The sequence below is a fragment of the Entelurus aequoreus genome, linkage group LG09, assembly GCF_033978785.1.
Source record: "Entelurus aequoreus isolate RoL-2023_Sb linkage group LG09, RoL_Eaeq_v1.1, whole genome shotgun sequence".
Classification (NCBI taxonomy): domain Eukaryota; kingdom Metazoa; phylum Chordata; class Actinopteri; order Syngnathiformes; family Syngnathidae; genus Entelurus; species Entelurus aequoreus.
In genome coordinates, this window is record NC_084739.1 from 16,747,746 (window position 1) to 16,761,793 (window position 14,048).

Here is a 14,048-nt window from a genome sequence, read left to right on the forward strand (position 1 = left end):
TTTTAACCAAAGGTTATTACCATTTTATTTAAATGTACATAAATAGTTCAGGCATATAGTAACACAAGGTGAATTCTTGTATTTATCACAATGTTTTTAGGAATGCTAGCACATTGTTTATCATGTATGTTGTACTTTTTACTAATTAGACTTTTGCTTTTGTGAAAAGCCAACCCAAAAGAGAAAACATAATTAAGACAAAAAAAAAATTGTTACACAAAATAACCAATAAGTTTGAAAAAATCCCACATCTTCGATGTAGTTTCTTAAAAATATTATCAATATTTTGAAATAAAAGTGGATTTTTCTTGGGGTTAGAATTATAGTCCTGGATATGTCACAGTCACATACAAAAACACTGTGTTGATGGAATTTAAAAAATAGTGTATATTATTACAGTTTTTTTATTTTTCTTTAATATAAATGGTTCTATTTTTACTATAAAGAAACTAAATTGTGTTCTTAAAATACTGCATGATATTGTTATTTTTAACCAAATGTTTCACATTAAGCCTCATCATCGATACTAAATATTTTATTATTTTAAGAATTTTAACCAATTATATTTTTCCCTTGTAGAGTCAATGGTTATTACCCTTTTCTTTAATTTTACATAAATATTTCAAGCATATAGCAACACAAGGTAAATTCTTGTAATTATCACAATGTTTTTAATAATGCTGGGACAATGTTTAGGATGCATGTTATACCTCCGGGCTGATGATTTTAGGTTGTCCTGAAGAATTTTGAGGTAATCCTCTGTGGTGGGGCGTGGCCTGCGGAGAAGCGGGGTGTGTCAGGACCGGCTTCGAGATTGCCGGCAGGTGCGTAGATGACACAGCTGTGAGTGGTTGTCTGATGACCTGCCGCTCTGTAAAAGGCAGCGGTCAGGAAGGAGAAATGTCGTTGATGGTGGAAAAAGCACCAGTTATTGAAAAATAAATCATTGTACGCAAAGATGTCCATCTTGGGTGGTCCAGAGAACCAGGTAGAACAAGACCTCTACATCCTCCTTTTTCATTGTCCCATTTACTCTCTGTAAAGCACCAGTTCCATTGGCAGCAAAACAGGCCCAGAGCATAATACTACCACCACCATGTTTGACGGTAGGGATTGTGTTCCTGCGATTAAAGGCCTCACCTTTTCTCCTCCAAACATATTGCTGGGTACTGTGGCCAAAAAGCTAAATTTTTGTTTCATCTGACCACAGAACTTTCCTCCAGAAGGTCTTATCTTTGTCCATGTGACCAGCAGAAATCGTTAGACGAGCCTCAAGGTGTCTCTTCTGGAGCAAGGGCTTCCTTCTTGCATGGTAGCCTCTCAGTCCATGGCAATGCAAAACACGCTTGACTGTGGACACTGACACCTGTGTTCCAGCAGCTTCCAAATCATGGGGGTTCTCAGTTGACTCTTGATCATCCTGACCAATTGTCTCTCAGCAGCAGGTGATAGCTTGTGTTTTCTTCCTGTTCGTGGCAGTGACAAAACTGTGCCATGCACTTTATACTTACGAACAATTGTCTGTACAGTTGCTTTTGGGACCTTAAGCTGCTTTGAAATGGCTCCAAGTGACTTTCCTGACTTGTTCAAGTCAATGATTTGTCTTTTCAGATCTATGCTGAGTTCCTTTGAGTTTCCCATTGTCGCGTTTGTAACCGAGTCTAATGACTGCATCACATGAGCTCTATTTAAATGGGCTTAGAGAAGTCAACAGGTGTCGTCAATCATAATCACTCCCATGAAGTTAAGAGGCCATGCCATGAAGCTGATTTGATTGTGACTTTTCTACATCACCAAATATGATCATGTGTGTTGCTGTATGTATACTTTTCATCCAGCAGATTTGGTCACATTTTCAGTAGACACCATAATAAATTCATAAAAGAACCAAACTTCATGAATGTTTTTTGTGACAAACAAGTACCGTAATTTCCGGACTATAAGCCGCACCTGACTATAAGCCGCACCAGCTAAATTTAGGGGAAAATACAGATTGCTCCATATATAAGCCGCACCCGACTATAAGCCGCAGGGTTTTGATGTGTAATTACCGTAGTATATAGGGGTTCCTGCTACCACGGAGGGGATTGTCGGGACAGAGATGACTGTTTGGGAACGCAAAGCGTCCCATTTATTAACAATAAATCTTTCAATCATTCAATCAAACTTTCACATCTTTGACATGGCGAACAGCATTCGTGCAGAGTACAAATAATACAACGGTGCAAAGTAATACAAAGTGCTCGCCTGTACGTTATCAAAATAACCAGCCTACCGGTATATGAAAGGTCAGTCTTTAATCATTGTGTCATCGTCTTCCTCCTGCGTACTAAAACCACCGAAATCCTCTTCGTCGGTGTCTGAGAAGAACAGGCTGTATATAAGCCGCACCCTTGTATAAGCCGCACCCGACTATAAGCCGCAGGGTTTTGATGTGTAATTACCGTAGTATATAGGGGTTCCTGCTACCACGGAGGGGATTGTCGGGACAGAGATGACTGTTTGGGAACGCAAAGCGTCCCATTTATTAACAATAAATCTTTCAATCATTCAATCAAACTTTCACATCTTTGACATGGCGAACAGCATTCGTGCAGAGTACAAATAATACAACGGTGCAAAGTAATACAAAGTGCTCGCCTGTACGTTATCAAAATAACCAGCCTACCGGTATATGAAAAGTCAGTCTTTAATCATTGTGTCATCGTCTTCCTCCTGCGTACTAAAACCACCGAAATCCTCTTCGTCGGTGTCTGAGAAGAACAGGCCGTATATAAGCCGCACCCTTGTATAAGCCGCAGGGACCAGAACGAGGGGAAAAAGGAGCGGCTTATAGTCCGGAAATTACGGTATGTGCTCCAATCACTCCATCACAAAAAAATAAAGAGTTGTAGAAATGATTGTAAACTTAAGACAGCCATGACATTATGTTCTTTACAAGTGTATGTAAACTTTTGACCATGACTGTACATATACATACATATAAATATATATATATATATATATCTATACATGTATCCATCCATTTTCTACTTAAAAATGTGTCTCCTCAGTTCCTAAACGTTTACTGAGTGTTGTTAAAAGGAAAGGCCATGTAACACAGTGGTGAACATGCCCTTGCCCAACTACTTTGGCACGCGTTGCAGCCATGAAATTCTAAGTTAATTATTATTTGCAAAAAAAATAATAAAAGTTTATGAGTTTGAACATCAAATATCTTGTCTTTGTAGTGCATTCAATTGAATATGGGTTGAAAGGGATTTGCAAATCATTGTATTCCGTTTATATTTACATCTAACACAATTTCCCAACTCATATGGAAACGGGGTTTGTATATTTGTTTCCTAATGAGACTTTTGCCTGTGTGAAACATAAATGAAAAGCCAATCCAAAAGAGAAAACACAATAAAGACAAAGACTTTATTAGACAAAAAGACCAATGAAAAAGACAACTCTTGGATGACATACATAGCTAGCCATGAAAACACTTCCTAGAAGTTAGTCCAACGTGCTCGTGCATCATCAGATGACTTGCAGAAGCTCCAGACCTGAGGCTTCCATGTGCTTAGTGGAGTATTCTGTGAAGGTATCTCTCTGGGTCGTTCTCTCCTCCTCTCCTGGGACCTGGACCAACTCGACCGGGTCTGTCACATTGACCCGAGAGGCCTTGGCTTTCATTTAGTACCACGCTGGTCCCTGTAGATCTTCCTGCTGTCGCGGGTGTGTCTTCGCTGCTGGGAGCCTCGGCCTTGGAATCCTCCTCATCTGTAGAGTCCTTCTGTGGGCTGCTTTGGAAGCCCTCCCCAATCCTGGACCAAAGACAAGCAGACGCGTTTTTTATTGAGGGCCACATTGCAGTTATGGCTGCCTTCAGAGGGCCGCGTGTAACAGTTAGTAATAAATGAATATACGTAAATGTATAAGGATGATATAATTTATATCTTTTTTTTTTACATACCGTATTTTCCGGACCATAGGGTTCACCGGATTATAGGGCACACTGCCGATGAATGGTCTATTTTTGATCTTTTTTCATATATTAGGCGCACCGGATTATAGGGCGCATTAAAGGAGTCTTTTTTTTTTTTTTTCTAAACGTAAAACACTTCCTTGTGGTCTATATCAGTGGTCCCCAACCACCGGTCCGTGGACCGATTGGTACCGGGCCGCGGCCGCACAAGAAATAAATTTAAAAAAAAATATATATATATATATATATATATATATATATATATATTTTATTTTATTTTTTAATTTTTTTTTTAAAATTAAATCAACATAAAAAACACAATATATACATTATATACCAACATAAATCAATACAGTCTGCAGGTATACAGTCCGTAAGCACACATGGTTGTATTTCTTTATGACAAAAAAAAAAATGATTTTTGAGTAGCGTGTGTAATGTTCTATATTTTCAATCGAACATATAAATTGTTGGTGTTGTTTACTTGAGTCATATTGCAGTCTACACATATCTCTTATGTTTGACTGCCATCTACTGGTCACACTTCTCATTTCGCCATGTACCAAATAAAATAGCTTCGAGGTCGGTAAGCAAATCCAGAATTATTCCGTACATTAGTGCGTTCGTTATAAGGGGCACTGTCGAGTTTTGAGAAAAAAAAGGATTTTAAGTGCGCCTTACAGTTCGTAAAATATGGTACTCTGTAGACTGGCAGCTCAGACGCCAGAATTTTATCATACAATTTACGGTGTGTTTTACAGCATATTAACGTAAAAAAAAAAAAATAGAAAAATGTTAAATTTATTTTTTTAGTAACCGTAAAATCTACGGTTATTGTTTTTTTCCTTGTATTACTGTACATTGGAGAAACGCTACCACTGTTTTATTAACAGTAAAATTCTAGACTGAGTGGCCAGTTTTTGTTTTATTTTATACCGTTATATCTATTGTAATCTTTAATGTGTACAACTAAATTGATAACACGCTTTGAAATCATAAGTCAATCATATATTTCAGTATTTACTTTCATTTTAACAAAATAATGTGTAATGTTAAAATAAAAATATTTTTTACATTATTAGGAAACACGAAAATAATACTTTCGATGTTATTACAGATTATACCTACTTTCCATCCCAAATTCAAAAATATAACAAACATTAACAATATTATTTTAACAAATGTATACATTAGTAAATAAGATATTTAAGGTATTTATTTTAACAAAAAAAATCTAATATATGCTTATTATTGGGAAACACGAAACTAATAGTTTATTATTATTACAGATTATAACTACTTTCCAACACAAAGTCATACAAATGTAATTAACATTACATTAACAGTAATAAATATTATTACATATTCATATGTAGTCAATTAGATATTTGAGTATTTTTATTTTAACCAAAAAAAGTTGAATGTATTATAATAATAAAATATTTATTTCATTTTTAGGAAACATGAAACTGGTAGTTTCTATGTTATTGCAGATTAAATTCAAACAAATGTAACTAATATTATATAATTAACAACATTAGTATTATTACAGATTCATACATAGGTCAATCTGATATCAGTTGTTTTATCTTAACAAATAAAAAAAATTGAATGTATGATAATTATTGGGAAACACGAAACTAATAGTTTATTATTATTACAGATTATAACTACTTTCCAACACAAAGTCATACAAATGTAATTAACATTACATTATTAACAATAACAACATTATTCATATTATATTCATATGTAAGTCAATCAGATATTTGAGTATTTTTATTTTAACAAAATGTCCATGTATTATAATAATAAAATACTTATTGTATTATCAGGAAACATGGAACTGGTCATTTCTATACTATTACAGAATAAATTCAAACAAACGTAACTAATATTATATCCTTAACATTAACAACATTATTATTACAGATTCATACATAGGTCAATCAGATATTGGGTTGTTTTTATCTTAACAAATAAAAAAATGGTAATGTATGATAATAAAATATGTGTTACATTATTAGTCAACACGACACTATGGTAATAGTTCATTATTATTGCAGATTATAACTACCTTTCAACCTAAATTCATACAAATGTAATTAACAGTACATTAATAACAACAACAACATTATTATTACAGATTCATACATAAGTCGGTCAGATATTTGAGTATTTTAACAAAAAAAATGTTTGTTACATTATTAGGAAACACGAAACTAATCATTCATTATTATTGCAGAATATAACTACTTTCCAACCCAAATTCATACAAATGTAACAAACATTACATTATTAACCACGAAAACATTACTTTTACAGATCCATACATAAGACAATCAGATATTTAAGTATTTATTTTTATTTTAACAAAAAATGTAATGTGTGATATGATATTGCTTACATTATTAGATCATATTAAATAAATATATATGCAATTGCATGGAGTGCAACAATTAATACATTTCTCAAGGAAATTACTTTGATGCATATTATTTCCAGACATTTGCAGGCCATATAAAATGATGGGGTGGGCCATATATGGCCCCCGGGACTTGGGTTTGACACATGTGCCCTAAATGCTGTAATTTTAGAGGAAAGGGCATTAATTGGAAGCAGGCAATATTTGTAGCAAGGCTCAATTTGTGTAACTCAGGAGGTTGCCTACAGCCACAGATGTAAATGTCAGTGTTTTTTTAATCCAGCACTATTGCAGCATAATTTGACCTAAGTAATAAGCCACATATGATATATATAAGAGACTCATTGCATACCTGAGATGAGTGAAGGCTCGCAGCCAATGTGCCCCCAGCGTCTCCCTCCCGTTGGCCCTCAGGCCCCTGCGGTGACTCCGTGTCCGGAGTCCTGTCAAGGCCTGAGCCAGTTCCGCTTCATCCCTGTGAGCCCAAACCAGCTGAGCCCTCTGCTCGGCGTCCTGGTCCCCCGCCGCTCTAAAAAGTCTCTGGAGCTGCCACAGGTTCACATTGCTGAAAATGTTCCCCGAGCCCGCCTTGCGCGTTCGCCTCTCGGCAAGCCGCCACAGGGAGGAGGGGCCGGCCACCTTGGAGGAGGGAGGGGAGGCGGGCCCAGGATCCATCCGGGCGAGTGGGTGGCATGCGCTGGGTTCTACTGTATGAGAAAGCCAAGGTCACTTTACTATAATGTGTATAGAAATCACTCAGCACCTCTTAATTAAAAGACCTGTGAACGTGTGACACTATCACAAAAAAGTGTGACGATAACCATAGAAGACCCTTTTTTTTTTTTTCAAAACACTTCAACCTTGTTAATATCTGGTGACTTTCTGTTGTAACATTAAAGTTTAAAGTTAAAGTACCAATGATTGTCACACACACACTAGGTGTGGCGAAATTATTCTCTGCATCTGACCCATCGCCCTTGATCACCCCCTGGGAGGTGAGGGGAGCAGTGAGCAGCAGCGGTGGTCGCGCCCGGGAATTATTTTTGGTGATTTAACCCCCAATTCCAACCCTTAATGCTGAGTGCCAAGCAGGGAGGTAATGGGTCCCATTTGTATAGTCTTTGGTATCTGTTCAAATGTAATTATCACATTTTCTTCAAATTTGGTTGTAGTCGTAGTTACAGGAGCAGTATCGGTCATACCATGTTGATACTTACACTTCAAATTTTCAGGACCATTAAGGCCTTGTTCACGCTGCAGGTCAATTCCGATGTTTTTGCCCATATGTGACCTGTATCGGATTTTTTCATGTCCGTGTGAACAGTGCAATTCCAAATTTTTTTCTGACACAGGCCCCTTTTGTATGTGGAAATTAGGGTTGTATGGTATACCGGTATTAGTATACTACCGTGATACTAAAGAATCATATTCGGTACTATACCGCCTCTAAAAAGTAACCGCCCCCCCCCCTTTTTTTTTACCAGGCATGACGGCACGCCGTCATCACGTTTTTTATCGTCACAAAATCTTCTTTCGTTTTTTTTAATTCATATTATGTTTATAAACTCGGGAAATATGTGCCTGGACACATGAGCACTTTGAATATGACCAATGTATGATCCTGTGACTACTTGGTATCGGATTGATACCCAAATTTGTGGTATCTTTCAAAACTAATGTAAAGTATCAAACAACAGAAGAATAAGTGATTATTAAATTGTAACAGAAGTGTAGATAGAACATGTTAAAAGAGAAGGGAAGCAGATATTAACAGTAAATGAACAAGTAGATTAATAATTCATTTTCTACCACTTATCCTTAATAATTTTGACAAAATAATAAAATTACTGCATATGTTAGCAGCTAAATTAGGAGCCTTTGTTTGCTTACTACTAAAAGACAAGTTGTCTTGTATGTTCACTATTTTATTTAAGGACAAACTTGCAATAAGAAACATATGTTTAATGTACCCTAAGACTTTTTGGTTAAAATAAAGCCAATAATGCAACTTTTTGTGGTCCCCTTTATTTAGAAACGTATCGAAAAGTACCGAAAAGTATTGAAATACATTTTGGTACCGGTACCAGAGTATTGGTATCAGGACAACACTAGTACACGTACACAATTATCACGTATATTACATTATGTTGTTTTTTATGATTGTTATTTGCATTTTTTTAATATTATATTTTGAGCACATATTTATATTTATTCAAGTTAGGTTATTTTTCTGTTTTGCATTGACTTTTACACATTTGATAGAATGTATACATACAGTATTGTATATGTATATTTTAAATGAAAAAAAATATTACTGTTTTTATTAGAGATGTCCGATAATGGCTTTTTTGCCGATATCCGATATTCCGATATTGTCCAACTCTTAATTACCGATTCCGATATCAACCGATACCGATATATACAGTCGTGGAATTAACACATTATTATGCCTAATTTTGTTGTGATGCCCCCCTGGATGCATTAAACAATGTAACAAGGTTTTCCAAAATAAATCAACTCAAGTTATGGAAAAAAATGCCAACATGGCACTGCCATATTTATTATTGAAGTCACAAAGTGCATTCTTTTTATTAACATGCCTCAAAACAGCAGCTTGGAATTTGGGACATGCTCTCCCTGAGAGAGCATGAGGAGGTTGAGGTGGGCAGGGTTGAGGTGGGGGGGTAGAGGGTAGCGGGGGTGTATATTGTAGCGTCCCGAAAGAGTTAGTGCTGCAAGGGGTTCTGGGTATTTGTTCTGTTGTGTTTATGTTGTGTTACGGTGCGGATGTTCTCCCGAAATGTGTTTGTCATTCTTGTTTGGTGTGGGTTCACAGTGTGGCGCATATTTGTAACAGTGTTAAAGTTGTTTATACGTCCACCCTCAGTGTGACCTGTATGGCTGTTGACCAAGTATGCCTTGCATTCACTTGTGTGTGTGATAAGCCGTAGATATTATGTGACTGGGCCGGCATGCAAAGGAAGTGCCTTTAAGGTTAATTGGCGCTCTGTACTTCTCCCTACGTCCGTGTACAAAGCGGCGTTTTAAAAAGTCATAAATTTTACTTTTTGAAACGGATACCGATCATTTTGAAACCGATACCGATAATTTCCGATATTACATTTTAAAGCATTTATCGGCCGATAACATCGGCAGTCCGATATTATTGGACATCTCTAGTTTTAATTAAAATGTTTAAAACTGAAGACATAAAGTAGCAAGAAACATGTCAATGATGATTAAAGCAAAACATGTTTTAGACCAAAAATCACTTCATATTCTCTACTGCTCGCTAGTGTTACCATATCTGAGTTATTGTGTAGAAATATGAAAAATTATACAATATGTTACTGCATACGTCAGCAGACTAATTAGGAGCCTTTTTTTGCTTACTTACTACTAAAAGACAAGTTGTCTTGTATGTTCACTATTTTATTTAAGGACAAAATCGGATAGCAATAAGAAACATATGTTTAATGTACCGTAAGATTATTTATTAAAATAAAGCCAATAATGCAATTTTTTGTGGTCCCGTTTATTTAGAAAAGTATCGAAAAGTACCAAAATACATTTTGGTACCGGGACCAAAATATTGCTATCGGGACAACACTAATCTGCACTCTGACGGGACATTAGCCGTGTCGAGGGCGCGGCCGTTCGCACGTCGCCGCCAAATTTGCGGGACACAGCCAGAATACGTCATCAACATGCATTATCACGATATGCCGATAGCATTAAAATCTCTATCGCCGACCAAATTGATATTGTTTATATCGTCTATATTGCGCAACTCGAACTCACAGCCATGTATCGGCCCACCGGCTGTGTTTTTAAAAGCCAGGCTTCGCTACATATCTTAATAAACTCAGTCATCCATCCACCAGAATGGCAACCTGTATTGGCTAAGGGTGTAACGGTACGTGTATTTGTATTGAACCGTTTCGGTACGGGGGTCTCGGTTCGGTTCGGAGGTGTACCGAACGAGTTTCCACACGGACATATTAAGTAGCGTACCGCATGTTGTGTAAACAATGCACACCGAGGCGAAACACATGGCATGCTAGCAGCGACCGGGCTACGACAACAAAGCGAAAGCGGTTTGCTGACATTGTTCAGCAGCGGTAAGGTATGCTTCTGGCAACATGTCAAACATGCTAACCCAATTGAAGCGTTACCACCCCCAAGTGAACATTGCTTCAACGACGAGAAAGACGAGCGTGGTGCAAACACCGCATTCAAGCAGCCTCTCCTCGGCGAGTCAGGCAGGGCTAAAGCAATAACAAATGCCGTTGGTGTTTTTATAGCAGCAGATTTAAGACCATATTGCATTAAAGGCCTACTGAAACCCACTATTACCGACCACGCAGTCTGATAGTTTATATATCAATGATGAAATCTTAACATTGCAACACATGCCAATACGGCCAGGTTAGATTACTAAAGTGCAATTTTAAATTTTGTGTGAAATATCCTGCTGAAAACGTCTCGGTATGATGACGCCTGCGCGTGACGTCACGGATTGTAGAGGACATTTTGGGACAGCATTGTGGCCAGCTATTAAGTCGTCTGTTTTCATCGCAAAATTCCACAGTATTCTGGACATCTGTGTTGGTGAATCTTTTGCAATTTGTTCAATGAACAATGGAGACAGCAAAGAAAAAAGCTGTAGGTGGGAAGCGGTGTATTTCGTCCGGCTAGCTGCAGCAACACAAACACAGCCGATGTTTCATTGTTTATATTCCCGAAAGATGACAGTCAAGCTTTACCATTGGCCTGTGGAGAACTGGGACAACAGAGACTCTTACCAGGAGGACTTTGAGCTGGATATGCAGACGCGGTACCGTGAGTACGCAACCAGAATGTTGCCATAAGCATTTTGTTTAATTTGTATGTGTAACGCAGTACGCAGCTGCGGCTTCCAAACATTTGATCGCTTGCCCGTACGTGCGTGCCGCTATGTGCATGTCACGTACGTAACTTTGGGGACTTTGGGGAAATATATGTGCTGTATGAACTTTGGGGAGGTGAACGGTACTTTGGGATGTGAGATTGAGTGTGTTGTGCGGGTGTTTTGAGTTGTATTGGTGGGTTATATGGACGGGAGGGGGGAGGTGTTTGTTATGTGGATTAATTTGTGGCATATTAAATATAAGCCTGGTTGTGTTGTGGCTAATAGAGTATATATATGTCTTGTGTTTATTTACTGTTTTAGTCATTCCCAGCTGAATATCAGGTCCCACCCGCCTCTCACAGCATCTTCCCTATCTGAATCGCTTCCACTGCCCTGTAGTCCTTCACTCTCCCTTTCCTCATCCACGAATCTTTCATCCTCGCTCAAATTAATGGGGAAATCGTCGCTTTCTCGGTCCGAATCGCTCTCGCTGATGGTGGCCATGATTGTAAACAATGTGCAGATGTGAGGAGCTCCACAACCTGTGACGTCATGCGCATATTGTCTGCTACTTCCGGTACACGCAAGGCTTTTTTATCAGCGACCAAAAGTTGTGAACTTTATTGTCGATGTTCTCTACTAAATCCTTTCAGCAAAAATATGTCAATATCGCGAAATGATCAAGTATGACACATAAAATGGACCTGCTATCCCCGTTTAAATAAGAAAATCGCATTTCAGTTGGCCTTTAAAAATTTGATTTTGACCCACTTCTTCTTTCTGCAGACAATGTGGGTAAACTGATTTTGCTGGCAAAAAACATGAAGATTGAGTGAAAGTCACCAGGGTTAAAGGCTGGGGGGGGGAAGAAAAGTTAATCTGAGGCTGAGTTGACTTGAAATTGTTTAATGTTGCACTTTTTATATGTAGAAGAAAAGTTTTGTCATTGTATTTAATCTGAGCAACAACTTGAGGCAGTTTAATGTTGATTAACGTGGATGAGTTAAAAAACTTATTCGGGTGTTACCATTTAGTGGTCAATTGTACGGAATATGTACTGTGCTGTGCAATCTACTAATAAAAGTCTCAATGGTGAGAGTGTCCGCCCTGAGATCGGTAGGTCGTGAGTTCAAACCCCGGCCGAGTCATACCAAAGACTATAAAAATAGGACCCATTACCTCCCTGCTCGGCACTCAGCATCAAGAGTTGGAATTGAGGGTTAAATCACCAAAAATGATTCCCGGGCGCGGCCACCGCTGCTGCTCACTGCTCCTCTCACTGCTCCTCTCACCTCCCAGGGGGTGATCAAGGGTGATGGGTCAAATGCAGAGAATAATTTCGCCACACCTAGTGTGTGTGTGTAACAATCAGTGATACTTTAACTTTTTAACTTGAATCAATAAATCAAAAAAAGCACTTTATATGTAGAAAGGTGTTGTTAAGAAACCATTCTGAGCCTTATCTTATTTAGTTTTTATTTTATATATGTTGACCACATTAACCCTGGCAATGGACCCTGTGTGTATATGTATGTTATTGTTATGCTTACACTGATCAGCCTAGTGGTGGCTCACATCCCTCACACACACAGCTATTTCCATTTTTTGGGCAGAATTATTATAGTGTTCCCAATGTTAAAAGGATAAAGCCATTGTTTACAAATTTGGTAAATAAATAACCAAAACATTTATATTTTGTTGTTTTCTTACTGTACCGGAAATGAACCGAACTGTGACCTCTAAACCGAGGTAAGGACCGAACCGAAATTGTTGTGTACCGTTACACCCTTAGTATTGGCTGACTAATGTATGGAAACTTTGTTGAAATGTGGAAGTCCTAACATGTCACCAAGTCGGATTAATAACCTTTTCGGGATGAAGTTCCCTTTTACAAAATGTCCCAAAAATCGGTTACAGGTGGAACATTTGCGCCATGTTCCTTCCATCCTGCGTCATTTGGTCTACTTTTAAAGTCTGCTGCTGACTGCATCGTCGGTTTGCCTCTACTGTAAGTGGGACACCAGCAGATCAATAGCCGGCACTCAATATGGGTCACTTAAATAACTTCTCACACCTGCTACATATATAATAATACGACATGAAAATCAACTATATTAGGTTGCACAGTTTGTTTTTTGTCATAAAAAGTACCTACTTTTTTTGGTTTTTTACAAATATCACCTCAAGTGCCTTGTTTATCTACAGCCTGCCAAACAAATTGATGCCTTAAATACACCGCACTTAAATATGCTCCATATAACCAATTCTCGTTAAATTTAAACACGAAAAAAATAGAATTGTTTGTTCAATTTAAATGATTAGTCACATAAATAGCACGTCACGTGACTCACATAAGCGCTTACCAGAAAATGTCCACCAAGCGTTACTTGTGTAGCATTTCCGCCGATGCAGGGATGTAAAAAGTTGTTAATTTCGCCTCGGTGATTAATAAAGTACTTCTGATTCTGTTGTTTTGTCAAAGAAAGCAGAATCTGATGTGCAGCAGCTCCGTTTGTTTGTTCATTGTGAGCCCCGTTGCCTCGTCCGCCGCCTCCTGACCAATGAGGAGCGAGCTTACTCCGCGGTGGGCTGGCAAAGGCTACGGCGACCAATCGGACGGCGACAAAAGGGGCGGGCCACAGAGATGACTCCGCCCCTTCGGTCACGTCAGTGAAATCCATTGACGTCAATGGGGACAGGCTGGCACGAGAGTGTTCGGTCAAGCAGAGCGCGTCGTGCCGGCAGTCAGTGACGTCACGTCC

The 14,048-nt window shown here is 38.2% G+C and overlaps 1 protein-coding gene across 1 annotated transcript; it reads right to left on the bottom strand.

Annotated features, from left to right (window-relative positions):
• Nucleotides 1–3,406: 3,406 nt before the first annotated feature.
• avpi1 (arginine vasopressin induced 1) lies at nt 3,407–13,835 on the bottom strand. Its single transcript, XM_062057620.1, has 3 exons — nt 13,650–13,835; nt 6,748–7,102; nt 3,407–3,809 (listed from the first exon to the last, which is right to left on the bottom strand). Exons 2-3 carry the CDS (start codon nt 7,068–7,070, stop codon nt 3,566–3,568), a joined length of 567 nt encoding a protein of 188 aa, XP_061913604.1. The 5' UTR covers nt 7,071–7,102; nt 13,650–13,835; the 3' UTR covers nt 3,407–3,565.
• Nucleotides 13,836–14,048: the final 213 nt, after the last annotated feature.